Genomic DNA, 27,447 nt, shown 5'->3' with positions numbered 1-27,447 from the left:
AAGTATCATTATCCACCCATATTCTACTACTATATCTTTTCCTAGCCTATTCCAAATAGGTCATTGAAACATCTATTGCTAAAGCTATCCTCTAAGAACTTCAATGACAAAAGCATCCAATGCAAAAACTTCCAAATTCAGCCATGCTTCTGACTTCCCTTTCTGGGTCAATCTTATCAGATGAATACGGCATCACATACAACCACCACATACAACCACCATAATTTTACAATGAAGTAACGCAGTGACTATAAAATTGAAGCATGTAATAAAATCGATAAAGACACTAATCTTCATAACCACGCAGCGTAACAATCAATGCATTACAAGCACAAAAAAAATTTATGGTGACTGACATCCAATCCCATTGGACTGTTTTAGTTTAACACGATAAACGCTTGGAAGAAACCAAAAGGTAAGTAAAGAATACATCATGCCTTCGTTCCTCCCACCGGTTTCCCCTTTTCTAGCCGATGACAGAATGCTTTCAAGCCCTGCAATTACAGGAAAGCATCTTTCTCAAGCAGCTTTAGAACGTCATTCTGATTGTTTAGCTTCGCAACATCTATAGGAGTTTTCCCGTCCATATTCTGGAGTGTACTGCGAATTGAACAAGGAGGGAATCAACCAGAATAAACTATCAATAATTGAATAGTTGAAGATTTTCATATCACAAACTAAAAAGGCTACTTACACTGCAGCACCGTTTTCAAGGAGCAGGGCCACACATTCCTTCCTCCCATAACCAGCTGCATAATGAAGAGCTGTGTTCTTATTTTTATCCAAAGCATCAACTTTTGCTCCGGCCTCAAGGAGAACTTGCGCACACTTCACCTGGAATAATATCAGGAGCGCATTTTCAGCTAAAGTAGAAAAAGTTAGCTAGAATACTAAATTTGAATTCCTGATAAGCTTTTTTTTTTTACATTTCTTGCACACCATCAAAGGGAGAGGGAGTGGACAAAGTAGGAATCTGTTCAGCCATATACTACAAAGAGCCTACTATATATAATCTACAATTCCAATGCCCATGAACTTTCGCTTTGCTTACAGACCCTTGAAGGGGAGAGCGGGTGGAGGAAGCTAGTACATGATACTGATAGCAATATGCCAGTATCCATATTCTCCACACTCCACAGCCACTAAGACATCACTGGCAACAATATTACCCCACTATTTCTATCAATGCTTCTGCCTTTACCATCACTACGATGTAAAACAGCCTTGTCACAGGCCCACAATTGTCACTGCTATCTCTACAATCCCCACCTATATAATTGTTTTTACATCTAATTCTAAACTTATGGCAACATTTATATTTGCTTTAAAAATCCTAGACCATACATCCAAAGTATGTTAACAGAATTTTAAATTTATTTCAGAAACCAAGTTAAACAAAAAAAAGGTAATAAATTTAACCGGGTTGAAGAAAAAGGAATTTGACAAAACACAAGGGCAGTCAATTCCCCCATTTCTGAGAAAAAGGTTTCCTTATGGAATAACTATGTCCAGTAGACTAAATGGAAGCCATCGCATAAAATGTGCAAGAGGAAATAAATGGCTTTAAAATTGCAAGCATTCTGCAAGGCAGAAAGATAAAAAAATTCCAAATATCTCACATTTTCCGGTCCCATAGCTGTCTCCCTAGCATTAAATTGAAAAAAACAAGTACAATAGATAAATAATTCCTAACCACGTACAAGAGAATGGAAAAAACAGAAAGCTTTCATAGTGTTAGACTAGACACTAATTGAAACTGCTAAACATATCATGGAGAAATGCTCCAAGGTGGAAGAAGACAACCACTAATGAACAAGATCACAAAGCAAAGTCATTTGGATGTATCTAATGCTTGCCACAAAACCCCACGCAGACTAGCCCCAAATTTCAGAAATTAACTCAAACTATTACATGTTCACTATCCCTATCATGCATTATGGTATGTTGGTGGGATTCGACCCCCTATCACTATGGTCTATAGAAGAAAATTTAAGAGATGACCAGGGAAAATAATCCTGCACCTCAGTGTGTTAGTGCAGGTTAGCGTTAGTTAATTGTGACAATAACTGAATGGGCTTAGTTGTCAACCTGTCACTGTCAGTTATACTAACTGTCGGGCCAGGGGATAACTAACCAGGGATTATAAAATAGAAGGAAAGGAAAAAGGTAGGAAATCAGCTGGGAGTTTAGGACATGACTGGATCTATCGAAAAATCCAGGGGAGTTTTACCTTGTAAACACTTTTCTTCTCAGTTACTTCCAATTATGGAGAATCGGAGTGTTCTTAATAATATTATTTTCATCCAGTTCATTTTCCTATTCTTAGCCGGTTCTTATCATATGTAAACTTTCTAGATTCACCATGGAGGAAGAAAAATCAAGGCAATTTTACTAAACAATAACATCCTGAGTAGTGAGTCCCTTGATGCATCCTCCATTTCCTTCCCACCATGGTTCTAAAAAAGCCCTCAACCCAGTAACATAAGTAGAAACTTAGGGAAAAAAAAAACAAGAAACATAAGTTATAAAAGTTAAGAAAATATTTACTCTGGATATTAGCATACCTCGCCATATCCACAGGCAAAATGCAGAGCAGTTCTTCCCTCTGAATCTTCTTCATCCTTGTCAGAACCAGCGGCTAGTGCATTTTTCAGGCCCTAATTAATTGGTGTAAAAAGTTAGCTCTCATATCTTCAAATCATACCCAGAAACAATGAAGACAATTGTCGAATTTTTTAACAATAGGAAAACTAGATACATTAAGCTTAACAGCCCTATCAACACTTAATGAAGAAACAATATTAGTTCAGTTTACATTTGCATTCCTTCAAAGTTAGCAAAAGAAAATAAAGCATAAAACCTAAGACAAATATCAAGGGGAAGAGACTAACGTGGATGGCAAACGTGCAATTAGTCATTACTTAGTATTAAATATATCAAGCACCACTTTCCAAATAAAAGACTTCATAGGGAGCTTAGGAATTCCAAGTGAACCAACAAAGATGGAAGTAGTTTCCATTCAAAAACTGAATTAAATACTGGGAAAGGATATGCACAAAGAATGCTGCGTCATACCTCCAAATCACCAACACTAGCAGTTTGATGAACGATTGATTCATCTTCATTTCCCACATCTTCTGCCTCATCTGGCCCAGAATTTTCAGCAGAAGCAGCAGCCTCTCCAGGATTAGCAAGGCCCATTGCTTGTCCCAACTTCCGCAGAACCTCCTCATCGTTCCAGTATCTGCAGTATGTGAAAAGAAAAGCTATGAAGGTATGACGATGCAATGAAATGCAATAATTTTTTCTTCACAATTGGTCTATTATTCTTTAAACTCAGAATGGGCATAAATAAACACAAGTTAATGCCAAAGTTGCATCATAAATGATAAATGGCTGTACGTATATCAAGACGAAATACAATAATTTTTTCTTCACAATTGGTCCATTATTCTTTAAACTCAGAATGGGCATAAGTAAACACAAGTGAATGCCAAAGTTGCATCATAAATGATAAGTGGCTGTACGTATATCAAGACTGATTTCACTAAATCATAATACAATATGACTGTATGAATGAATTAGTATGATGCCATGATAGTTAACTGATGATACATTCATTTTGGTCGAGATCAAAAAGTGTTTCCCATTAAGACGAGCTTTGGAACCTATAGATGGTTCAGTAAGGGTCGGGACAAAAGGTGTTTCCCATAAAGACCTAGGGGTTGGGTTTTTCACAAAAGGAGGTTCCCCATTTAGGGGCCGAGGGCTGGGATCTGTGATTGAAGGGAATTCCCGATTATGCCCGCTACATCTAGAACTTCTGAAACTAGGTGGGACCAGAGGTCTCAGAAACTTCTAAAATTTATACAAAAACAAATAATTGTGGGAATATGGAAATGCCAAAACAGTTAAAGAAAATAAAACATGTTTGGCATCCAAACCTCATCATAGCAGCAGGCCCACCAGTCTCTATCTCATCTAAAATATGTTTCAGAGAAGGATCTTCCTTGATGAGTGCCATTCTCTCTTCAAGTTGGTCTTTATTTGATGGATTAGTAAAACTTTCAAGCATAGAAGACATAGATGGATCCTGTGATACACAGCGCATACATTTTACCAACCAGTAGACATTTAGTGTAACAAAAACATAAGGAAGAACTTTCATAAATACCTGCATCAATGCATTACCCAGGCGCTCAGCCATGGTCATAAAATTAGGATTCTGCATGACCTGTTGCATGGTTGAAAAATATTGCTGATTATCAAAGTTCGGCACACTCTCCGGTGTTGGTCCTTGAAATGATTTCTGAAGCTGCTCTGCCATCTGATTGAACGATGGATCTTTTGCTATTTGTTCAGCCAATTCCTTGATACTTGGATCCTGTGCATTGAACATTTTAAGTATTAGCAAGTCTATATGAAGAAATATCAGTATAGATTGGAAATTCAGAGTCCATCCAATGACAAATGACATTCACTTCTGAGTGAAAAATGAAAAAGAGAATACTCAGGTCAGAGTTCCAAAGCCATCAAATGTCTCTCCTTATTTAATTATTAAATAAATCTCACTTCTATGCAAGCCTTAAAGATTAATATGAAGCAGATAGCAGCTATAAGTAACTATAAGAGATGACACCATCTGGCACAATCCTTTTCCAAATTGGCAATAACAACAAATGGCTTACCCCTCAATCTCATAATCTGGAAAGCTCTGAAGGAAAAGACAAATGCAATCCTAATGAAGGCTCACTGCCAACAGTGAAGACGTCTGAAAATTCCAAAACTTTCCTAATAAATCCTATTCCTAGTGTCAATTTTCAACCGTAGGCTCCAAATGGACAAAATCCAATGTACGAACTGGGCTTGTAAAATATGCATGTGCAAAAACAACAATCTATGTAAAGACAGTTCATACTCATTAAGAGCATGCAAACATACCCAACACCATAAACGACTAACATGACCGAATTATCTGTGAACAAAGAAGATATCACATATCACATAGTTAATACAAATAGCAAAAGAAAGGAGATGGTAACTTACATTGAGCAGACCAGACATCGCTGAGAAATCAAAAGGGTTGGCTGGAAACGGAGTTGCAGGCCCAGGCCCAGACGGAGCTTTCTGTCCTGCCGGTGAATCTTTCGAGGACGATTCATCTTTGGAACTTTTCTCTGCTGAACCAGCTTTGTCATCTACAAAAATACCAACATGTGTGAAACTAAAGCACTTTAAAGATTCAACAGACAATAGCATCTTTTACTAACATAAAAATAAGAATCCATTCATCCAAACTATACAGAGCACACATTCATTGAATAATGTAACGTCAAATTGCCAGCACAGTATCTCTTGCGTTACTCTTTGCAATGACCCACATCCAAATTCAAATCTATTTTGTGGAAGCAAAAAGAGGATGACAACGAAACAGGAGGAATCCCAACGTGAAAACTAATTTTCACATTTTCACCTCATTGTTACAGTGGTAGTATGCAAGAAGGAACGAAATCGGAGCGAAAACAGCAAAGTTTCAAATTCACATAAATAAATAGCTTCGTTCTGCGATTATTGCAGAATCAGGAAAGTATTATGAAATTAAAAAGATTAAAGTAGAAAAAAAAAAAGGTACGTGAGTGCAGTACACCCAAAGTAAAGAATATAGGCTTTAAGTGCTGCTCATTGTATCCATATAAATATATAAACACAGTATAATTCACATATGAGGATAATTATGCAAAACATGAAAACGCCAAATTCAGCTTGCGATTTTGATGTACAACAAACATTAGGTTTCAATTCAAAATCCCTAAATGGAGACAAAATTGCATGTATTGAGATTAAAAAAAAAAACAAGAACAAGAAAATTATCATCAATGAATGATTGTTACATATAGAAATCGACTAGCACAGAGAATTTCGAGCACGAATCGGTACGTACCAGCAGGAAAATCCTTCCCCGAATCCGAAGCCATGAGAGAAGGGGAAGATAGAAATAGCTGTGAAAAAAAAAACGGAGAGAGAAAAAATCTAGGTTACGAGAAATCGTAGATTGGAATTGAGAGGAAGATCAATAAGAAGCGATGGAAATTGAAGAAGGAGAAGAGTGAATTGTTCAAACCTGAATCTGGGAAGTGCGATAAGGGGGAAGAGTGTGTGTGTGTGTGTGTGTGTGAGAGAGAGAGAGAGGAGTGTGAGGGTACGATTGTGATGAGATGAGATGAGAAGAAATGAGAGAAAAATAAAGAAAAGAAAAAACCCGTTTGGCCGTCCACACCGTCAATCACCGATGATGCATGCGAACGAAACAAGTGGTTTTAGTGGGTCCCTTCAATCCCCATCCTCTTCAAACGAATGGCTAGCTGTGATATGCCCCACTGCTCTGCTATCTGTTTGGGTCTTTTGGTAATTGCGCTGTGTAATCGACATAAAATAAAATAAATTTAAAAAGTCAGAGTAAAAACGTATTACAGTAGAAATGTAATATTTATACTCTCGAATACGTATATTTTTTGTTTATATTTTTAAAAGAGGTATTGTTCTTGAGTTTGGATTCCCAGTAGTGGTTGACTACATTGTAGTCACAAATGCAAGTTACCCAATTTCATTGAACATATATTTATGTCTTATAAATTGAGTTTAAATATCAACCGTAGAATCTTAAACTGATTGCTCATATTTGGTGATGGTAAGGACGTCGTCAAATAAATGACTGCAGGCAATTCAGGTCTTATTTTTCTAGAAATTGAACTAACTCTGATCTTCGCGTAGTAGTTGTACGTTGAATGTTCTAATTGCAACGAAGTTGTCCACGATAAGGGATGTGCCTGCAAAAAACACTAAGACACTCAAGTAGAGAACAACTTAAAGTCTAAGAAGAAACAAGAATTAGAAAAATGAGCAATGCTTGAGTAAATTAACAACCAAACATGTATTTGTAAGCATGATGATCATAGTTTTTGTGACTATGAATCCCTAGGAAGCCTTGATGAAGGCCTTTTGAGATAATGATCATTTTTAGATGACCTTGTGATGTTTTGTGTAAGACGGCCTAGAATTTCAAGAATTAAGTTATTATTTAATTTCTTGTTTTATGCTTTAAGCTTGTGTTAACGTAAAGATGTTTGTAAGGGAGAGTGATTAAATTATAAGTGAAATCATATTCATAACTCATTTTATATGCAGTTATATTTCGAATAGTGAATTTTGGAACAGTGTTTGTGAATTTTGCTACATTAGATCTTTATTAAAAATTGGAACCAATTTTGGAAATAGAAAATAGAAAATAAGAAGTCAAACCAAACATGATTTCAAAATTTGGAAATTTGAAAAATGAAAACTATTTTAGGAAAATAGAAATAGAAAATGGAAACAAAATATGTTTTCTCAAACCAAACAGGCTCTTACATTTCCATTGCCATATTCTTCTCCAAGCCTCTTTTAGTGAAGTTAGGAAGTCAATTGGGTAAGTGTTAATGTGTCATCTTTGAGATTTTGCACTTTCTTTCATATAATAAATGTGTTTCTTCTTTCCTTTTTCTTTTAGATCCCAATTTGGCATCCAAAATTCAATGAAACAATTTTTTGTTGTTAAAAAATGCCTAACTCGTAAAGTCAAACCCCATGTAGGTCACACCAAGATGATTATCAATGTTGATATTGATTTGACAAAGGACACTAACCCAAACATCAATGATTAAGCCAACACCGCTTCAGAGTGTATATGGTGACCATTCCAACCACACAGTCCTTGAAGTGAGTAATGGTTGTCCAAAGATTACATTTTAAGTTGATGAGCAATCTTGTGCCAAGAAACAAATATTGATGGTTTTACTTAGCTTCTCTGCCCCAACCCCCCAAGTCATTTTGGTCTTCACACATAGCCCATTAGATCTATCTATTCACCTGTGAAACTGATCAAATTGGTCATGGGTGGAAATAAATGTTCATGATTTAACTTCAAAGCCATTAAACAATTTAGAAAATTATATTAGCGGAACTCCAAGGATCTACTAATATTTTTCGCATCCCTACGTTGGCTATAGTGGTCGAGACCGTCGAATGTGAATTCTAATTCTCTTTGTCACCTTCATTTTATTGATTTATGAAATATATTATGGAATTATCCAAAGGTAATTTAGGATTCGAGTCGTAAACGAATTTAATCATCATATTTTAGATGTCTCCTACGAGATTTTTTTTAGAATCTCCTCCACCAATCGTTCCTCTATCAACGGAGTTAACACTCTTAATTCGTTGATGGAAGGAAATGATTGAATCTTCTTTCGAATAAATCTATTTCGTGGTTGTAGCTTGAAGTTCTTTTAAGCTAATTTGAGGTGTTGTCATCAATGATGCATGGAAAAACATACCATGTTGGATAGCTTTGCATACTAACTCCAATATCTCTTTACTTTATACGCCAAGAGTTGCAATAATCTCCGTATGGAATCTCAGGAGAAAATTACAAAGTTACTCTTCTTTATGTTGCCTCATGTTTGTTGTGAGACATACATTCCAAAGTGAATGTTGGTGAATAGTGAATTGCTGGGTAAACTGAAAAGACAACTCATTGAAATTCTTAACATAATAAGGAGAAAAATATTTGAACAAGAGCAAGACAACTTCTTACAAAGTTGATGGGAAAGCTTTATAGGCTAAACCGCTAAAGTACATGAAACTCCTATGAGCACCATATATGGCATGAAATTATCTACACTCTATTTTGGATTTGTTTTCCCACATAACTATATAATCAACTCCAATAACTCTACAAGTATAGTCGAAGTATAAATCTCTTCAGAAAAAAAAGATCAAGAACATTGAATTTTCCGAGTAGCGAAGAGTGAACCTTTGCTGAGTTATGACCTTCAAAAGCGTTTGAAATAGAACTTCCAATTGCGAATTGCTTGTGGTGTGACTCTACCGTTATGATGAGAATTGATTATTTCTTTTCCATAGAAGACGCCAAACCGTTATTCCAAAGAAAGAGTTCAAAGTACCTCATCGTAGTGTGGTGGATTTAGGCTGAATGCATGATGACGTGTCAAACGTACATGGCAGAGCACAATGAGGGATTGCTTGCAAAAGACACTCAAGTCATCTTCCAGATCCGAGAAAGAAACTTAAAGTCTTAGAAGAACATTCAATGAAAAAAAAATGAGTAACGCTTATGTGATTTAACAACCAAACCTATATTAATTGAGTGCGATATGACCTGTGTTTGATGCAGTCCTTAGTGGAGTCATCTTGGACAGTTTCCTAGATAATGACTATGCTTGGACAAACTTTAGGTGTTTAATCACCGCAATTTTACTTTTATTCGACTGACCATTGGACGAGATAAATATCGTCTTGGTTGTCGTGGACAACAACACGAGATTGACTTCGCTGTGAATCCTCTAGATCGACGATACATGGAAAGAATATATTAGATACCAAATTCGTATTTAAGCATGTGCTAATTTTATTTAAAAATCCATTAAAACGAAAAATAATTGCCTAGAAAATGACAAACAAGGATAGCATATGCCTTGAAGATAACAAAAATAAAAAAACTACACAAGAGAGGGGTGACGAGGAAAGAAGAAAAACGAGGCAGCAGCAACAACAGCCTCGTTGTGTCTTGGAAGAAAAAAAAGAAAGAAGGAATCGCATCCACCCATCCATCGATTCAGTATCAAGAAAAAACAGAGTTAGTTACCATGGCGATGCGTGACCTTATCACTGGCGCCACAGCTTGCCCTGACCCCTCCGCTTCTTCTTCCTCCGCCAACCCTCTCGGCGCTCTCGCCAACGTCCTCGTCGGTTCTTCCTCCAAGACTCAGGTACCTCTTCTTCAACTTTTCACTCATCATCATCATCATCATCATCATCATCACTGTTAGTTGTTTGAATTGATTGATTCAATTACGGCGAAAAACGTAACAGGAGAGGCTGAAGGAAATCCCTACCTCCACTCCCACTGGCCCCGCTTCCCAATTCTACTCCCAGCCTCCGCTCCAGCTTCCCGGTTCCGAATTCGATAAGCCCTTCCTCGATTCCAATTCTCAGGTTTGGTTATGCTGCTTATTGTTATGGTGGATTGGTTCTACTTGTTGTGATGATTTGAATTGAAGGATTGGACTTGGTTTTTTGTGTGTGGTTGGTTTGTTTGGATGGACAGGGTTCGGCGTTTTTGAATAGTTTTAGGTCGGCTGGCGCGGGCGGGCTCGAGGAAACGTGGGATGAGATACAGCGTGAGGGAAGGGTTGGTCAACCCTATGGGAGGGTGCCACCGCCTCAACAGCTTCATCAACCTGCATTGGATGGTATTTTTCTGGAATTTTGGGATTGTTTGGATTATTATTTTGTTTTTTGTATTCTTAAAGTAAGATAACTTGTGATCAAAGCGAGAGAGAGGCTTTTAGCTGAGAAGTTTTGGATTATAGTAGCACAGATGGAATGAAACATGTTCAGTTCTCTTTGGTTCAATCAAACCCTGAATATTTTAGCTGTTTCCGGAATATGATTGTTTATTTGTTGTTCACGACTTTTTTTTTTCCTTATGAAAACATTTTTTACTGAATAGGCGAATAGTACTTGCTTAAAAAAGTTAAACCAAATGTGCTATCGTATTTCAAAATTTTCTTCACTGAGTGAAGACCATGCAAGTATAAAGAAGGCACTGGGACTTGATTACTAAAGCAACCAGTTTTCAAGGATGTTTCATTGAGAAGCTTTACTTCATTGATGTTTTCTTTTTTTTGTCTTTTTCCATTTAGAGGAAGTTCTCTTATCATCCTTATGCTTTATAATCATCTTCTCTTTGTCTAAATGAATTCCTTTTTATCAAATGTAAAAAAAGGTAATGGAAGTGCATGGGGGCTAAGGTCTTTGAGGTTGGTTGTTTTTTAGTTGGCCTGCTTTAGGTTCATTGGGAGTGACTTCTGATGCAGTGCTTATCTTTTAGAATTGCCATCCTGTTTGCATAATTTCCTTTGACGTGTCCCTTTGTTGAGCTTTAGTTGACGTGCTATAGTTTGTAGCATTTGTCCCATGGACTCAATGCTATTTTGATGCTTTGAGATTGGTAAAATAAAATCAGAGATATCAAATTGATGTTTGTTCTTTTTGCTATATATCAGGGACACCACAAAGAGTTCTATCTAGCTTTTTGCACTCATTTCTTGATAGCAGCCGTGGTGGAATACCTTTTCATCCTGCCCCTCTTCCAATGTTGGGTTTATCTGAAGGTGATAAACAATGCATTCGTGACCGCAGCAGCATAATGGCGAGGCATCTCTTTGCAGATAAAAATGAAGAGTTTATCAATGCCCAAGTAAGGAAATTCATGAATAGGTTCATCTGGTTTCAGTTAACTTCTTTTTCACTTATTTAGGTTGCCACACGCATATAAACATAATGATCTAAAAACTGAACTGATCATTGAGGGAAGTTGATGTTTTTTTAAATGGTTGTGGGTGGTTAGACTTCAATGTTTTCAATAGGTACAAGAGGGTTCACCTAATCTCTGATGTGAGTTGCGGAAGAGGTTCCTCCTTGTTATCTGCTTTCAAGTTATATCAAAATGACTTTTAAAAACTTATTTTTTTTAATGCAAATTAACATGAGAATATGAGATTATGCTGGCTTGGAGTAACTTCAGTCTCATAGGTGTTTTGTTTATATCTTTGTACATTTCAGCTGTGAGCTGACCTTTTATTTTATTAGTCAAACTTTTAGCATCATCACATTTTAGGTTATAGGCTTATAGCTCTACCAAATTTTACTCAGGAACTACCGGATATGTTGCAAGATTGTCCTTAAATAAAATGCCTTCATTCTATTTCTTTTGACTTGATTGTTTAACTCTTGAGTTATCACATATAATCACTTTTCAGGTAAATGCACTTCTATGCTCTCTAGATATTGACAGTAATGTCCGTGGTAAGGGACCTATGCCTGAAAGACTTCGGGAGCTTGAGGATTACTGGAATGAGTCTCAAGGCAACCAGAGACTTGGTGCTCATCCTGCAGACGGATGGATTACGGAATTCAGTCAAAATAGGGAAAGACATGATAATCCTGATTCTTGGGCCAACTCATTTGAGCAACAGCACGGTGCGAATGGTTGGGCTTCTGAATTTGAACATGTGAGAAGTCTTTATTGTTCTATTTCTAGCTATAATTCAAAGTTTCTTAATCTTTTTAATCTTTAAATCAACCCAGTATTGAGTCACTCTGATAACGCATGATTCAAATCCCTGAGCTGCTGAATTGACTGCTGCGGTCCTGCTGCAAATATTATAGGATTGCTAACAAAATTGTGGTTAAAGTTTCTCAAATGCCGAATTTGATATAATTTTAGACCTGTGGTATACCCAGTTCTGGTCAATCCATGAAGTCTCCCAAACAAGTTCATCTTATAATTATGTAGTGGAGATTACTTCCTCAATTTTGCTTTTTGTTGACTGGCAAGTTTAAATTTTAGGTTTTCATAGCCTTGGATGTTTCTTCAACAGCCTTTTCCACCATTGCACGACTTTTTCCTTTTAGTTTAAATTTCACAATCTATACAGGCTTCCCTTAAAAAGAACTCTCCATCTTGATGTTGGTATCCATCAACTGTGCATAGCACACATATCAGGAGAAAGGCTTGTGTAAGGAATGCCATGAGAATATATCTGGCAGTTTGATGTATTTTGTGTTTTGAGATTATCATAATTTCAGTCAGGATATCCAAAATGGGTAGAACCCAAGTAATGAAGTCATGCAATAAAATTTTAACCAATAATGGGAAAGAGGCATCCTTTTTCTCCACACAATGTGTCTTTGATGGAATGCACTCTTTTTTCAACGGTCTTGATGTTGGTATCCATAGGCATGGATTATGTTGGTATTTGTGGATATTATATTAATCGATGTCTCAATATTACCTTGATATTATTAAATTAATTAACTTTCTATATTTCTTAAAAAATAATTCTCTCTTGCAGTCTCAATTGTCGTCAGTAGATCAAATGCGAGGTATGAACATGCCAAACTTTGCTGCAATGGAGCAGACTCGTATGCTCGCAAATACATTGGCCCAGAATGCTGACCCTAAATTCCAGGTTTATTCACTGTTCATATCTTTTATATTTCTATTTCGCAAGGGTGTAAATCATTGCAATCTAGTATCTTATTATGAGATTAAAGAAGATGCAAGTTCAACAGGTTTTGGGTTTTATTAATTTACTTTGCTCTCTGTTCACTATGTTTGTCTTTCTGTTCTAGCTAATGTATATTATTACACAGACACATATTTTTGGATCCGGTATCATTGGTCGAATATTTTTTCATATTTTTCCTTAGAAACTTTTCGCACATCCATATTAGGCCTGTCCACCGGTCGGGTTCGGTCGGATTCGGGCCCAAAAAGCTCCACCGACCGAACCCGCATGAGACAAAACTGGGCCCATAACCGACCGTGGGTTGTGTCGGTTTGGGTCGGTTTCGGGTTGGTCGGGTAACGGGCGGGTCGGGCGGGTTCTACCGGGTTTGCAGAGAACATCAGAACAGAAAGATGAAGAGCATAGAACAAATTAACCAAGAAGATCAGATCTGGAGATACCATTACCAACTTACCATGAAGTCAAGAACAATTTTTTTCCATTGCTTTTCTCATGCGAAAGAGAATGTTCACTTCATCCTTGCGATTTCACATCAGAATCGATTGATGAAGATGAGCAAACTCTTTCGGATCAGAGAAGCATGGAGGATGAAGCGATTTCAGAGGCTTAGGGTTTGAGATGTGCGATTTCAGAGGCTTAGGTTAACAACATATGAGAGTGTTAAACATGTATGGGAACTCAGAAAGGTTAGAAACCGAGAGTGAAGATATGTTGGGCCGTAGCGGTGGCGCTGGAGCCCAGCTGCTACGGCGAAGAGGATGCAAGAAGAGAAGGTGGCTAGGTCTCGGAGGTGCGAGCGATTGTTGTGCGATGGGAAGAAGAAGAGTTGTATGATGAGAAAAGGTAGAGAGAGGAAGTCCACCGGAAAATGAGAGGGTGAGAGAATTGAGCAACAGAGCAAAGGTGATTGCTAGATTAACTTTGAGAAATGGTTCTATTGTTTTGGACTTCATATTGGGATGTGCGTTCTAATAGAAACAAAATAAAATATATCAGAATTATTGAAGCATGGTCGATGGCAGCTGGAAGCTATAGGATAGAAAAGTTACTTCATAGGTATAGTAGCTACAATGAACTTGACATAAAGTGGACAGTGGTTAATATTTTTTTATTATGTATTGATGTGTTATAACTGCTTTTGACACACAATGGTTATATATAATTATATTGGGACTACATAGGGAGCTGTATCTGCAGGGAAATGTTATTTTAACATATAAGGTACCGTGTCGGTCGGGTACCGACGGAAAATTTCTCAAAACCGCCACCGACTGAGTTAGACCGTTTAAAACTGGTTTATTTCATAGGAATGACCCGATATCCGATCCGACCCACCCGTTGACACACACAGAAATTCGGGTTTTTCGGTTTTCGGGCGGGTGACGGGTTGGTGGACACCCCTAATCCATATGATCTACTAAAGTAGATTGTATGAGCGTTCTAAGTTGTTTGGAAAATATACTGAGAATTTCAGGAGCAATATTTGTAAATTAATCACCTAAATCGTCTTACTTTTACAATCATAAGATTACATGTATTGAATCTTGTATGTGGATATTGTAGATAGATATTGGATTTAGCTTAATTTTCTGATTGTGAGAAAGTTGCTGACACGCATGGTTATTATGTTCATTAACATGGATTTCAGGTGGTAAAAACATAAATTGTTGGTCACGTGGGTGCAGTATTTCTGTCTACTACATTAAAGTGTATTCTATTTCTCACTTGAATGCAATTAATTTAATTAGTTTCGGTAGTACTACTATTCAGAAGAAGGCAAGATCACTTGGTGCTTAGTGGAAATCATTTTGGTGGAGGGTGTCGTGGAGATCTAGTGGAGGACAGCTAACAGTATAAGATCCAATACTCTAGGTTCGTTAGTACTACTATTCAGAAGAAGGCAAGATCACTTGTGCTTAGTGGAAATCATTTTGGTGGAGGGTGTCGTGGAGATCTAGCGTAGGACAGCTAACAGTATAAGATCCAATACTCTAGGTTTGTTAGGTAATAGGAGTCTTAGGTATTAATTTGTTTACATTTACAGTGATCCCTAATTTTTCACAGGATGAGAAATAGATAGAAAGGGAAGATCAAAGGATTGAGGGAAAAATATTTTTGGCTACCCACCTCTGTCCAAAAATCCTAAAAAGTGGGTTGCCCAATCTTAAAATGTGAGATCACAGGATTGAGGAAAAATAATTTGCCGGCTGGCTGTTTATGCTGCAATCTGGTGTTTTAGGTTGATGCAGAGTGCTCACGATGTTCATTAATATTTGATGGGATAAGGTTCGTTTTAAGGACACTGTTGGTGCTATGCCATAATTTTGTCAAATTATATCCTAGAAGGCATGTGTAGGGAATAATAATCTTTGTGTTGATGAGCTTGTTTTTTCTGTGCTTTATTTTAATGTTCTTGTCACGCAGAATATCTTATCCAATTGTAGCATGCATTTTTTTTTTTTTGAAATAACAAGTTTCAATAACATGCTTTTTGGGAATGCAGAACTCTAAATTCCTTCAATTTGTCTCAAAGATGAGCCGTGGTGAGTTGATTATTGATGACAATCAAGTTAAAGAAACTGCATTACCTGCATCTGGAGATTGGGCCGGAGAATACCAACAGCAATATAATAATGATCATGGATGGGCTGGTGAATATTTAAATAATAAGGTGTGTCCACTGAGCTTGAAACCATATTCTTTTGCATGTTTTTTGTGTTCTTGATTACTAATTTGCATATATTCATTTAAAGAAATTCCTATCAAGAGTTCAAGATATGGTTTTTATTACTTTTGACCTAATGAGACAAAAAAATAAGGAGAGTTTGATTCAGAAAACAAGTGAGATCGTAATCAGGGAGCTTTCTGAAAGGCTCTGAATAATTGTAACACAAAATACTGGCCTTGAACTTCAAATTGTGTTTACTAATATAACACTACCAGTCATAATTGTGCCCTTCATTTTAGGTGATTGTAAAAAGTATATATCGTTAGGTTTCTCACGGCTAGAAATATAATATAAAACCTTTCATGGCTTCACCCAACAACTTAAGCTTTTGGGACAATTGGTTTATGACATGGAATTAAAGCCTATCCTAGATCCGTCTAAGTTCCAAGAGTAGCAATGTCTACGATTTAAGCCCATTAGGCTCTTGCGTGAGGGCGAGCGTATGAAATATAATATAAAACCATGCATATGTCTTCACCCAACAACTTGAGCTTTTGGAACAATTGGTTTATGACATTCACCGTAGCTCCTAGTTCAGCGGTACTGCTATAGTGAAAAACTGGGTGTAGGGTAGAATTAGGAAATACTGCAAAGCAGGAAGAAAATGCAGCAAGGTTGCCCAATTTCTCCAGAAGTCAAAAAAGAAAAAAAAAACACCACTGAAAGCCCAACAACAAAATTCTATTGTAGAATGTTATGGTCACACATTAACTAGAGATATGGCCAAAGAATTCCCATAAAGGGTGGACAATCCTTACACTGGAGCTAACTTTTGCGACAGAGTTAGGCCTAGTCAAAATTATCAAGATGGTATTAGTGCCAACCCCTTTTCCACTATTGGGCCACCCATGATAGGTTACTCGTAGAAGTTGAAAGTTAAAAATATCAACCTGACCTGCGGTTTCAGAAAAAAATTAATGAAGTCAATTTAATTCATGTTTATTCCAAGAGAAATTGATGAAGTTAATCTGGCCGTGGAATATCCTATGATGGACGTGAAGGCATTTCCACCATAAATATCAAGGCAGCGATATTCATGCTCCACATGTCTAGCCTTGAGTGTGAGGAGGGTGTTTTAAGGTCCTTACCAAAGATATGACCAAAGATGTGCTTATAAAGGGTATTGCAATCCTTGTCCCTAAGATTTTGAGGGAGGGTTAGGCCTAGCCCAAAATCTCAAGACAAACTAGGTCATGAGTTAAAGACGCATCCTTGAAAACGCAAGTGCTCTGCTTCAATTTAACTAGCGAAGTTCAACACCGCAAAACTTATGGTTTACTACTATGTAATCTCCTTTGAAACTCAGTTTCGGAATTTATCATGTTTAATAAAATCAAGGCAAATGATTTATTGCAGGTTTTCCAAAATTTGTATTGTGGGCATATAAAGCTTGATTTAAATGGACTGAATAGGGCTGTGATATTAGCTGGTTTCAAGCTGGAACCATAGGACAGTTTTAGTTGTGGAGTTTGTATCAGATGAGGGGCTCACTTGGATTATGGTTTCACTGAGTACATACATTTCTAATTTGCTGATAATTTTGGGCTGTTGTTTGTTTCTGTGGAGATGGCAGTATGGGTTGGGGCTTACAGAAAATAAAATTGGTATGCGTTGGGTGGCTGTTTTTACTCAGATGAGATTTTTTTTTGAAAGGCCAAACTCAGATGAGATTTTGAAGGTTTTGATTGAGATGGTTTAGGATATTTCCTGGCATATAGATGCTTTTACTTCACCTTTCATTCAGAAAATTTATCCTAGTTTTCTATTGAGACTTGAGAGTTTAGTAGTTCTATGTATATGGGAAAGTAGAGTGTTAGTGGGGTTCTGTCACTTTGGTTTCCATGTTTTTTTTGTGTGTGGATGATAAACATTGTAGGCTCATCAGTTTTCCTACTTCTGCTTGTACTGTCGTGAAGCTCTTATTTAATCATTTGAATAGGGTGCTGTATGTTTCCATTTCAAGATTTCATTTTACTTGATTACAGTTTTGAGGGTTGAGGGGGCTTTTTGACCTGGTAGTCAAGAGCTTGTGAAAACAGCCTCTTTACAAACGGGGTGTTGCGACATGTATCCGGACCTCCCTATACCCATAATAGTAGGAGCTTCATGCACTAAGCCACTCTTTTACTCATGCAAGTCTGAGATACATCCCGTCTTAAATTAATTTGGACTCTTGTTTTTTATTGTAAATATGAAGTGATGAAAGTGCATATCAAGTTAGGATCAATAAATTGATGAGTCATTTTTTCTCAAATTTTGGATGCTGATTTGTGGATTCAAGGTTTATAATGGACCTGATCAGTGGGTGAATGAATTTACGACCGAAGGACAGCAGCATGGAGCAGTTAATGATCAGTGGGTTGATGAATTCTCAAAGTTGCATGTTAATGACTGGGCTGAGGAATTTGGTGATCAGGTTGGTGAAGGAGCTTTAGGGGAATCTGATAATTGGGCACAGGCATATGATGAGTAAGTCAAACTTTTCTATTGCCATTTTTTTTTACACAAACAACTATATACTGGATGAATTGACGAACAATACCTTTTCTTTTAAGAATTTACTGAATGCCTTTGGACTATCGACATGAAGAACTATTTACTGAATACATTACTGAACAACACCTTTTCTTTTGAGGATTATTGAATTACTCTGGACTATGCCATCTTCTATTCTCATGCTTTTTGTTTTTTTTTTGGGGGGGGGGGGGCTTCATGAACAGAATTTGAAATCACTAACAGATTAGAAAGCTGTTCTCAGCTGATGTTTCTAGAATTCTTGATTAATGTGTCTTATATTTTCCTTTTCCTTTTTAAGATAATTATGTCTCACCCATTCTTGTTTGATTCCCTTTTTCCTACCTTTTTCATTGAAGAGAATGTCACACTTGCCCTTGGAAATTCATATTCTAGGCATCTCTTTTTATTTTCTCTTATTCTGGATTGCAGTGGCATTCCATCAACGTAAAAGATTGAACATACATGACTCCATTTGCTAATCTATGATGTACATAGTTACACACTACTTACGGTGAAAAATATGAGAGCGAGAGAGAGAGAGTTCTGTGAAATATTGAACTCAGTATTACATGTTGAAGACTAGTGTATGAACCTGACAATGCATGGGAAAACAACTTGATGAGATACATATTTATCACTGAAGGCACTGGGAAAAGGGGACTTGTTTTCAACAACCCACACACAGGTTACCTTTGCATGAATAGAATCAGAATTTACAGAGATTAGAAAACTGTTATTGGCTAATGTATCTAGACTTTTAAAATGAGAATGGACTGTTGATATCACATTTTTTGAATATAGTGCCACTATACAGTATTTGTTATACTAACTGCTGGTTCCCATTGGTCCAATGTACAAGCTAAGTTGTACCTAATGTGAGGGAAAATTCTCCTAATCTTATTTGATGATAAAGGTTATTTATTGATCTAATTTGGTTGGTTAGGAGAACAATCCTTCGAAATGCAGTTCTTTTTTTTGTTAGTTAATTATTCTTTCACTAATATAATAGAATGGGTTTTCCTTTACAATTATTTTGTACTAATACTTTGCTTATGCCCACATTTCCATCTTAAACTTGAAGTTTTTACATGCCCGCATGGAGGTTATTCCCTTGAATTAATTAGATTCTCTTTGGGGGTTATGTGAAGGTTCCTAAACGAGCAAGTTGTTGCCAAGCAGCGGTTAGATAGTTCAAGCGGTGTGTATGTCTTCTCAGATTTAAATCCTTATGTTGGTCATCCAAATCCACTAAAAGAAGGCCAAGATCTCTTCAGAAAAGGACTTTTAAGTGAAGCAGTTCTAGCACTGGAAGCTGAAGTCTTGAAAAACCCAGAAAATGCTGAAGGGTGGAGACTACTTGGAATAGCACATGCAGAGAATGATGATGATCAACAGGTTAGGTTATGCCGCCTTGATGATTACCCCCTATTTATGTAGACTTCAAGGACATATTATTGTCTCACTAGTCACTACAATACCCTGGCACTATTCTCTATCGTCCAAACAATAGTTTTTTACACAATTTATTTGTATGTGTCAACTAATCGATGGCAGAGTTGGTATTGCCGTTCAATTAATTATGCTACTCTGTTTTGCTTCTTTACCGTCCAGTGATTGTTCAAGATATATCATTAACCATTTACGCTTCCAGTTTTATTTGACATAAGTTGGTTTCAGTTTTATTTGACACATACTTTCTGTTCATACAAAATCTCAATACAATTAGTAGTATACTATTATATTTGTTGATCATTACATATTTACAAATTATATGATGGTTATTTACTGAAGTGGTTGCATGCATTTAGGTGGAATTTAATAGAAACATTATTTCCTTAACTTATTTTTTTTAACTTTTCTTCTTCTTCAAAGATCCTGTTTTGATATGGAAACTAGCCTTCTAAATCCTATGAGTTCATTTTATGTTGCCACTGTACAACATTATGTTGGTAATTCTGGATTGATTATTTAGTAAATCACTGATGCTTTCTTCCTTCACCTTGTCCCTTTGTACAGAAGTCCTTATTGTTTATTGTGCAGTTTAGTCATCTGCATTCATCTCAATTGTGCTAGTTTTGCATTGATCTATAACTTTATATCTTAAATATTTGCTTTACACATTCTTCTATAATAATTGCTTTAGACCGTACTTTACAGATTTTATAAAAATTCTGAAATTTACGCAGGCTATTGCAGCAATGATGCGTGCACAGGAGGCTGATCCTACAAACTTGGAAGTGCTTCTTGCTCTTGGTGTCAGTCATACAAATGGTGAGCGACTATTTCTGATTCGTTACCTGGATAAATGACGTAAAACTCAATAGGAAATTTAAGTCAGATCAAGCGCATTTGTCATACAAGTGTTGATGTGTGTATTGATTTTGTGTGTATAATTCTTCTCATATTATGAGTTTCTCTTTGGTAGCAATTATTGTAAAGGCTGAAGAGCTTTTTGAGTAGCAACTATTGTTCTATCTGCTTGGCTTTGTAATGTGCCAGCTTTGGAAGGATTCTTATACTCTATCTTAAACTTGTCTTCTATTTAGTGAAATTTGTAATTGGAAGCATTATGCAAATAACTTGTAGGCTTTGCATTTTATTCCTGGATAATTTTTTTTGAACGTCTTTGTGAATGTTTGCAGAACTGGAGCAATCGGCTGCTCTGAAATATCTTTCTGGATGGCTACGTCATCACCCGAAATACGGAACACTTGCCCCGCCTGAGATGTCTGATTCCTCTTTGTACTATGCTGATGTAAGTGGAATTGTATACTTCCTGATTATTATGTTTCCGTATTTGTTAGTAGTAAGAACAGGGAAACTTCATGCAGAAGTGCAGAACACATTAAATTTTAGTTATAAACATATCGTAAAGCCTAGTGGACTTGTCTTGTCTTTTCAGTTGTTTGTGTCTTTTGTTTAGACCATATAGTCCCAGTCCTATCTCCTCACTTTTGCTCTTTGACAAGGTTTGTCTACTTAGATTTTCTATTTTAATTAGCCCATGTGTCTTTTTAGAGGGTTTCCATAGAAAATGAGCGAAGTAATTGGTGGGTTCAAAAGAAGGGTAGAGAAGAGGGGAACACTCAAACATCAAGGGTACTAATCTAACTGATTACAGACTGTGTTTTGTATTATACACAAGTTAAGGGTTAATTAAATATTTTATTAACATATTATCCCAGCCCATTATCTTCACATTTCCATGAAGCTGGACTGCAGATTTTACCATTCATGCTTATTACATATGCTATCAGTCCTCACCCGAGCAAGGGCCTTCGTAATTGAAGAAGTTTTTGTTCACACTTCTCCCACACTTACATCAAGTGAGAGAAAGGAAGAAAAGAGAGAGAATGAGAGATATGTTAGGTGATGTGATTGTAAGATAAGAGAGATAGGAAGAGAAAGTGAATGGAAATGAGATGGAAGAGAAAGAAGAGTTTGAATGAGTCAAAACTTTTTGTAATTATATCTTTTCAGTTGTTTTTTTTTAATATACTACCAAATAGAAATAAGGGCTCGCAGAATTTTCCCTATAATATGACAATCCATTCAGTATGTTTTGATGTTATGAAGTACTGGGTTAGATAAAATATGGGTGACAGTTTGATTATCGTACTAATCTTGTTAGAGTTGTTGGAAGAGGCTGATGCAACTTCACTGCACAAGTATTTAAGCCTCATAAGGTCATAAAAGTTGATCTGTGACATGAAGATCAGCATGTATGCTGGACCTTCCCACCTCTTTCTGCTTCTTACTCTTTTTGAAGCTGAGATTCATAAGACAAACATTCTGACATTGTTAGGGTGGGATTAACCCAAACAGAACAAACAAAAGAATTGGGATAAAAGGGTAATTCTCTGAATAAAATCAGTGTTATCATATATCTGCCATGACGGTGCCAAGGTGGTTTCTCATGGTGGTTTTTTGGCTTACCGCCATATGGCCGCCATTATTTGTCATGTATGGCCGGATTTTGGCTTTCTGCCATGACCCACCATCCAAAATTGACAATACTGATAAAAATACTGAATCTGTTATTAAAATAAAAACCCAAGTAGTAAATCCTTCTTTTAAAAGGGAAAACCCTTCCAAAGGTAAAAACCTTTCACTAAACTCAATAATCATATTATTCATATCCTACCCCTAACTAACGAGAAGCTCTTATTTATAATAAACTACCGTAATAAAGATAGACTTAACCACTAAGAAATAAAGAAGATAGACTAACAAAAATAAAAGATAAACTCCTAAAATAAAATATAGACTCTTAAACAGAAAGATTGACTCTTAAACTAAAAGATAAAAATAAAATAACCCAAATAAACTAACTCAGGCCCAATATTTAGAACCCTAACAGAGACACTTATCTAAGACAATATTTATATTAACATCATTGTATCTTCTGGTTTATTTTGAAAGATTTATATTTCTCTCTGCAGGTTGCTAGATTATATAATGAAGCAGCTGAGGTCTCACCTGATGATGTAGATGTCCACATAGTTCTTGGGGTCCTGTATAACTTATCCAGGGAATATGACAAAGCCATTGCATCTTTTGAAAGGGCATTGAAACTTAAGCCACAGGATTACTCTCTCTGGAACAAGCTTGGCGCAACACAAGCAAACAGTGTTCAAAGTGCTGATGCAATAATGGCTTACCAGCAGGTACTTCGAACTGAATGTAATCCTGATATGGTTGTAGCATTAATGTAATTAGGACATTTATATGTAGCTTCATTTATAAAGATTTTTGAGAAATCAAATGTGACCATGGGGTGGTCATCTAACCATCTATAAGCTAGGGAGTTTATAATGACTCTTCAAATACTAGTTTTAGCTATTTTTTAGAGTATATCGCTGGTCTATAGTTGTGTTCATGTACCTGATGTTTCCTAGTGGTTTTATGGTTAAGTATTCTATATATTTCTGTGTTAAGCAGGAAAAAATGTAGGGACTAGGTAGCCTACGAAGAACAGTCATGCTTTTTTTTGTTCGATATAAATTAACAGTCTTTTCTGAAGTTTTGAAGTTATGGACTTTTTAAGGAAACATGGATTTTTAAGGACGTATATGAAAAAGATATGGTTTTAAGAAATTTTTGGAGTTGTTATTAGGCTTAGGATGTTGTTAGTACTTAGAATGAACTGTGCAGCCTGGACATATGCATGTACTACACTTGTGCAAGTAGGAAAAAAATGGTATTTGTGATGTAAGGTTCGCAGGCAGATCACTAATTCTAGCTTAGAGGTGAAAATTGGACACTTTATGTTAGGATGTATTATGTATCAATAGGTCCAAATGAGGACAGCCTGTTCTGTTATGAGTTAGTTCATTAGTGGTAGGTAACTCTTAGAGACAGTTAGAGAATTATTAAGTTTTTGTCCTTTATTTGTATCATGGTTAACACATTTTAATCTGTAGCACCCTAATGTGGAAAAGATGGTTGAATCCTTTCTTAGGTGGTTTGAGCACGTGTGAGCATGACATAGAAATCCTAGTAAGGAAATTAGTTTTGATGGATGGAATTCCTTTTACAAAAGGGAAAAGGAGACAAAGAAGACTATAAGTCAACCCATTGGAGATTTAGGTTTAAATGGTTAGTCATGATTGAATATTATGGTCTCATTTGGTCCATATGGCCGACTCATCTAGTGGGAAAAGAATGTTGTTGTTGTGTTTCATCTCCAAAAACATTTTTGAGTTAAACTGCTCCGCGGTGTTGTGAGATACTACTCTGTCCAGTCGACTTCTTTTGATTGTTTAAATATTTTTATATATATATATATATTTATTTTTATAGGCAAATATTAGTTGTTAGTAATGTTAGTAAATTAGTACTCCTCAGGGTTCGAACCCTGGACCCTTCACCCTTCATTCCACCCAACCCTTATGTCCCTAGCTCTTACCACTTGAGCTATCCTATATTATTCCAGGATTTTATTGACAGGTATTTGAGATATTGGATTTATTTATTTATTTGATTCTGCTTTTGCTTTGTTTACCTTTCCATTTGTCTTTGTGTTTGTGGATGATATGCCATCTCTTTCTCTAAGTAATCTATTTTTCTCTAATGGTCTTTATTTTTCCCTGTTGAATAAAACAATCGTATTTCCAGGCACTAGATTTAAAGCCTAATTATGTTCGTGCTTGGGCAAATATGGGTATCAGTTATGCAAACCAGGTAAGCTTCCGCTGGGCTTTTAGCTAATTTCTATCATAAATTTTCAAGTAGGAAGTAGAATCATGCATGTCCATTTCTGGTTAGTTACGTTTATGTTGACTGAAAGTGTAGAAGTGCAACATGTGTGTGTGTAAGGTAGCAACACTAGTAGAACTACTCAACTTTGATACAATATTTGGTTCTGGATTTTAATGTTTGCTACAAAGCAAGAAGTGGTAACATTTTGGCAATGGTTGGAATACATTTTGGTGCATATGTTTATGCCTACCTTAAATTGGAACTGTTTTTTGGTGCTGTTCTCTTTCGATCATGGTATAGTGACACATGGCAAGAATGCCCCCGTTTGGATGCAGACTAAATGGAGCTTATTAGACTTTATCTACTAGAAAAAACACTAAATAAGCTCCAATAAGTGCTCTTTGGTTTGCATCCAAGCGGATAGGACAAGTTTAGCCTCTATTTCGAGATGTTAAGCTGCAATTGTGTGCTCCTACACTATAAAAGTGACTATTTAATATAGGTCGAAATTTGTCACTCTCAAAGTTTAATCTTTTTCTCTATGTTTGTTTTTTTTATATATTTTTTAGTATAAATATTCAGTTTGTCATATTTTTCTAGGACTAATTTTTCTAAAAGCTTAAGCTATGAAGGTAAGCTCTAGATTTTTGTTTGGTCTGACATGCTCCCTTACCCTTACATGATAACACTGGGGTTTGAAGCATGGACAATATACAAATCTGTTTTACCCTGTATTGAACTTTTAACTTTATTTAGAAGAAAGGAGATAGAAAGGATCAAACTTATGATTTATGACCACTAGGTGATAAAAATTATAATAGGTCAATGACCTATTTTAAATACTTATTTTGATTCAGCATCAACAAAGTGTTATTGGCCTAAAAAAGCCGAAGTGTTTCTATTTGGTATATAAAATTAAACCTTCATTATCAAAATAGTGACTTCTAATTAGCCCATTGTTAGTTTTTGGCATCGAATTGGTCCTTCAAAAGACTAATTTGAGGTCAAAATTTTACATCATTGGACCAGAGGACCAAATTGATAATGCTTGGGCATTTAGAAGACTAAAATGAGTGTTTACTTTTCATTTAGGGGGAGGGGAAGACTTATTTTTCCTTTTCAAATAAATAGTATTTAATTTTTTAAAATATAAGTATGAAATGGTAAATTAGTATAAATATAATATCCTTGTAATTCATTTATGATCATAAATATTATATAATTCCCTTAATTTAAAATAGTGAGTTGTATCTTAATTGTTTTATGAATATACTAATTTGCTTTACCTTTCACATTTCCTCACAGGGCATGTACGATGAGTCTATTCGTTATTATGTTCGGGCACTTGCCATGAATCCAAAAGCAGAGAACGCATGGCAATATTTGAGAATTTCATTGAGGTACTGCTTTAAACTTTAGAAAGTAACGGCGAAAAGTTGACTGGGGGAAATGGAGGATGAATTTTCAAATTATTTGTTAATTTAAATTCCTGGGACTTGACTCCTTGTACCTTCTATTATCCAGCTGTGCTTCCAGGAATGACTTGTTGGAAGCTTGTGATAGTCGTAATCTAGACCTTCTCCAGAAGGAGTTTCCCCTACAGTAAGTTTTCTTTCTTATGAATGGACGAATTACAGGAGGAGCAGTTCCATGGCGGAGGTGGATGTTTGAACATAGTCCTATTTTGCCTTAAAGCTTTTGGATCTGTAAATGGTATATCTTCTGCCATTACAGCTTGTTGTAGATTTCTGTTTCCCTTAAAATTATTAGGAGATCTGAGATCGATCAAGTGACTAAGCATGCAGGTCTATATGAGGCATTATTCATTGATCTTTTGAACATGCGGTGTATATCATGATAGTGTATAATAAACCTACACTGGATTTCGACACAGCTAGTCTTCATTTCTTAATTATACAAAAGCTATTTATCACAGAACTACTGTTTACTGAAGTTCGCTGATGTGGAAAGTTGGGTTAGAACTTTATTGGCTGGGGTATATTAGCTATATGCATGAGAAGGTTAAAGCATCTGTGCTTAGAAATCTCTCTTGGTTAGGTGATACCAAATAGATCATTGAGAGATTTCTTTGAAGGGTTTTGATATTGTTCAGAAATATTAGTTCATCAGGGGTTGTTTTGAAAATTATTTTCTGATGAAATTTTACATGGATGAAGCCAGGGAGCTTGGATCATAGAAATATGCTTTTGCTGATGTAATATGTATGATGGTGGGTTTGATTATATGGGTGTTTCCAATCTAGTATTGGTTCATTCTATAATTGTGTTGGTAAAAGGATATTATCCATGTTTTATTGGGATTATTGGTATGGGTACTGATGTATTTTAAATACTCACTTGAGAGAGTTCTTCCCAAGTTGTTACCATTGAAATAAAATTATTTTTGTTTCTCGAATAGAAGGGCTTATTGTTATGGGTACTGATGCCAATTGTGATGTCAATATCCTGTTGTTTATCACCTGAATAAGATGGTGCTTATTGAGTCAGCAATGTGCACTATTGTCACCTAAGTCAGTATGATGCTTTGTTATCAAATTTATGCTTATAATTACTGTAATATAATAAGATTATATCATGAGATGAACAGTTTCTTTCGCAATTATTGTAAAGGAAGCAATGGTTACGCTTCATGTGTATAATTTCATTATGACTCGGTAAATGTGCTAAATAAAATCAATTATATGCTAAAGATAAAACATCGAGAGACGTCTTTCCAAAAATCAAATTTAACAAATATCTCAGGAATGAGCAAAACACTTGAAGAATATAAGAATGATGATGTACTAGAGCCTAAACTGAGCTGGTTCTTTTGCTAACCTCGACAGGC

General features: G+C 36.1%; 2 protein-coding genes across 2 annotated transcripts; one reads left to right on the top strand and one right to left on the bottom strand.

Moving 5' to 3' along the window:
* Nucleotides 1-269: 269 nt before the first annotated feature.
* Nucleotides 270-6,280, bottom strand: LOC130745533 (ankyrin repeat domain-containing protein 2B-like). The gene is made up of 9 exons (XM_057597836.1): nucleotides 6,122-6,280; nucleotides 5,942-5,999; nucleotides 5,047-5,198; nucleotides 4,175-4,384; nucleotides 3,945-4,093; nucleotides 3,076-3,244; nucleotides 2,565-2,657; nucleotides 695-834; nucleotides 270-600 (listed from the first exon to the last, which is right to left on the bottom strand). The coding sequence occupies exons 2-9, from the start codon at nucleotides 5,973-5,975 to the stop codon at nucleotides 501-503; spliced, it is 1,047 nt and encodes a 348-aa protein (XP_057453819.1). The 5' UTR covers nucleotides 5,976-5,999; nucleotides 6,122-6,280; the 3' UTR covers nucleotides 270-500.
* Nucleotides 6,281-9,540: 3,260 nt separating this feature from the next.
* Nucleotides 9,541-26,538, top strand: LOC130745529 (peroxisome biogenesis protein 5). The gene is made up of 15 exons (XM_057597834.1): nucleotides 9,541-9,827; nucleotides 9,931-10,053; nucleotides 10,166-10,310; nucleotides 11,127-11,320; nucleotides 11,883-12,134; nucleotides 12,978-13,094; nucleotides 15,658-15,825; nucleotides 18,164-18,351; nucleotides 19,548-19,794; nucleotides 20,586-20,670; nucleotides 21,042-21,154; nucleotides 22,842-23,066; nucleotides 24,517-24,582; nucleotides 25,906-26,000; nucleotides 26,125-26,538. The coding sequence occupies exons 1-15, from the start codon at nucleotides 9,705-9,707 to the stop codon at nucleotides 26,204-26,206; spliced, it is 2,223 nt and encodes a 740-aa protein (XP_057453817.1). The 5' UTR covers nucleotides 9,541-9,704; the 3' UTR covers nucleotides 26,207-26,538.
* The last annotated feature ends 909 nt before the right edge of the window (nucleotides 26,539-27,447 follow it).

Source organism: Lotus japonicus, chromosome 3 (genome assembly GCF_012489685.1).
Source record: "Lotus japonicus ecotype B-129 chromosome 3, LjGifu_v1.2".
Lineage (NCBI taxonomy): Eukaryota > Viridiplantae > Streptophyta > Magnoliopsida > Fabales > Fabaceae > Lotus > Lotus japonicus.
Note: the sequence above shows the minus strand (reverse complement) of the source record. Positions and strands in the feature narration are given on the sequence as shown.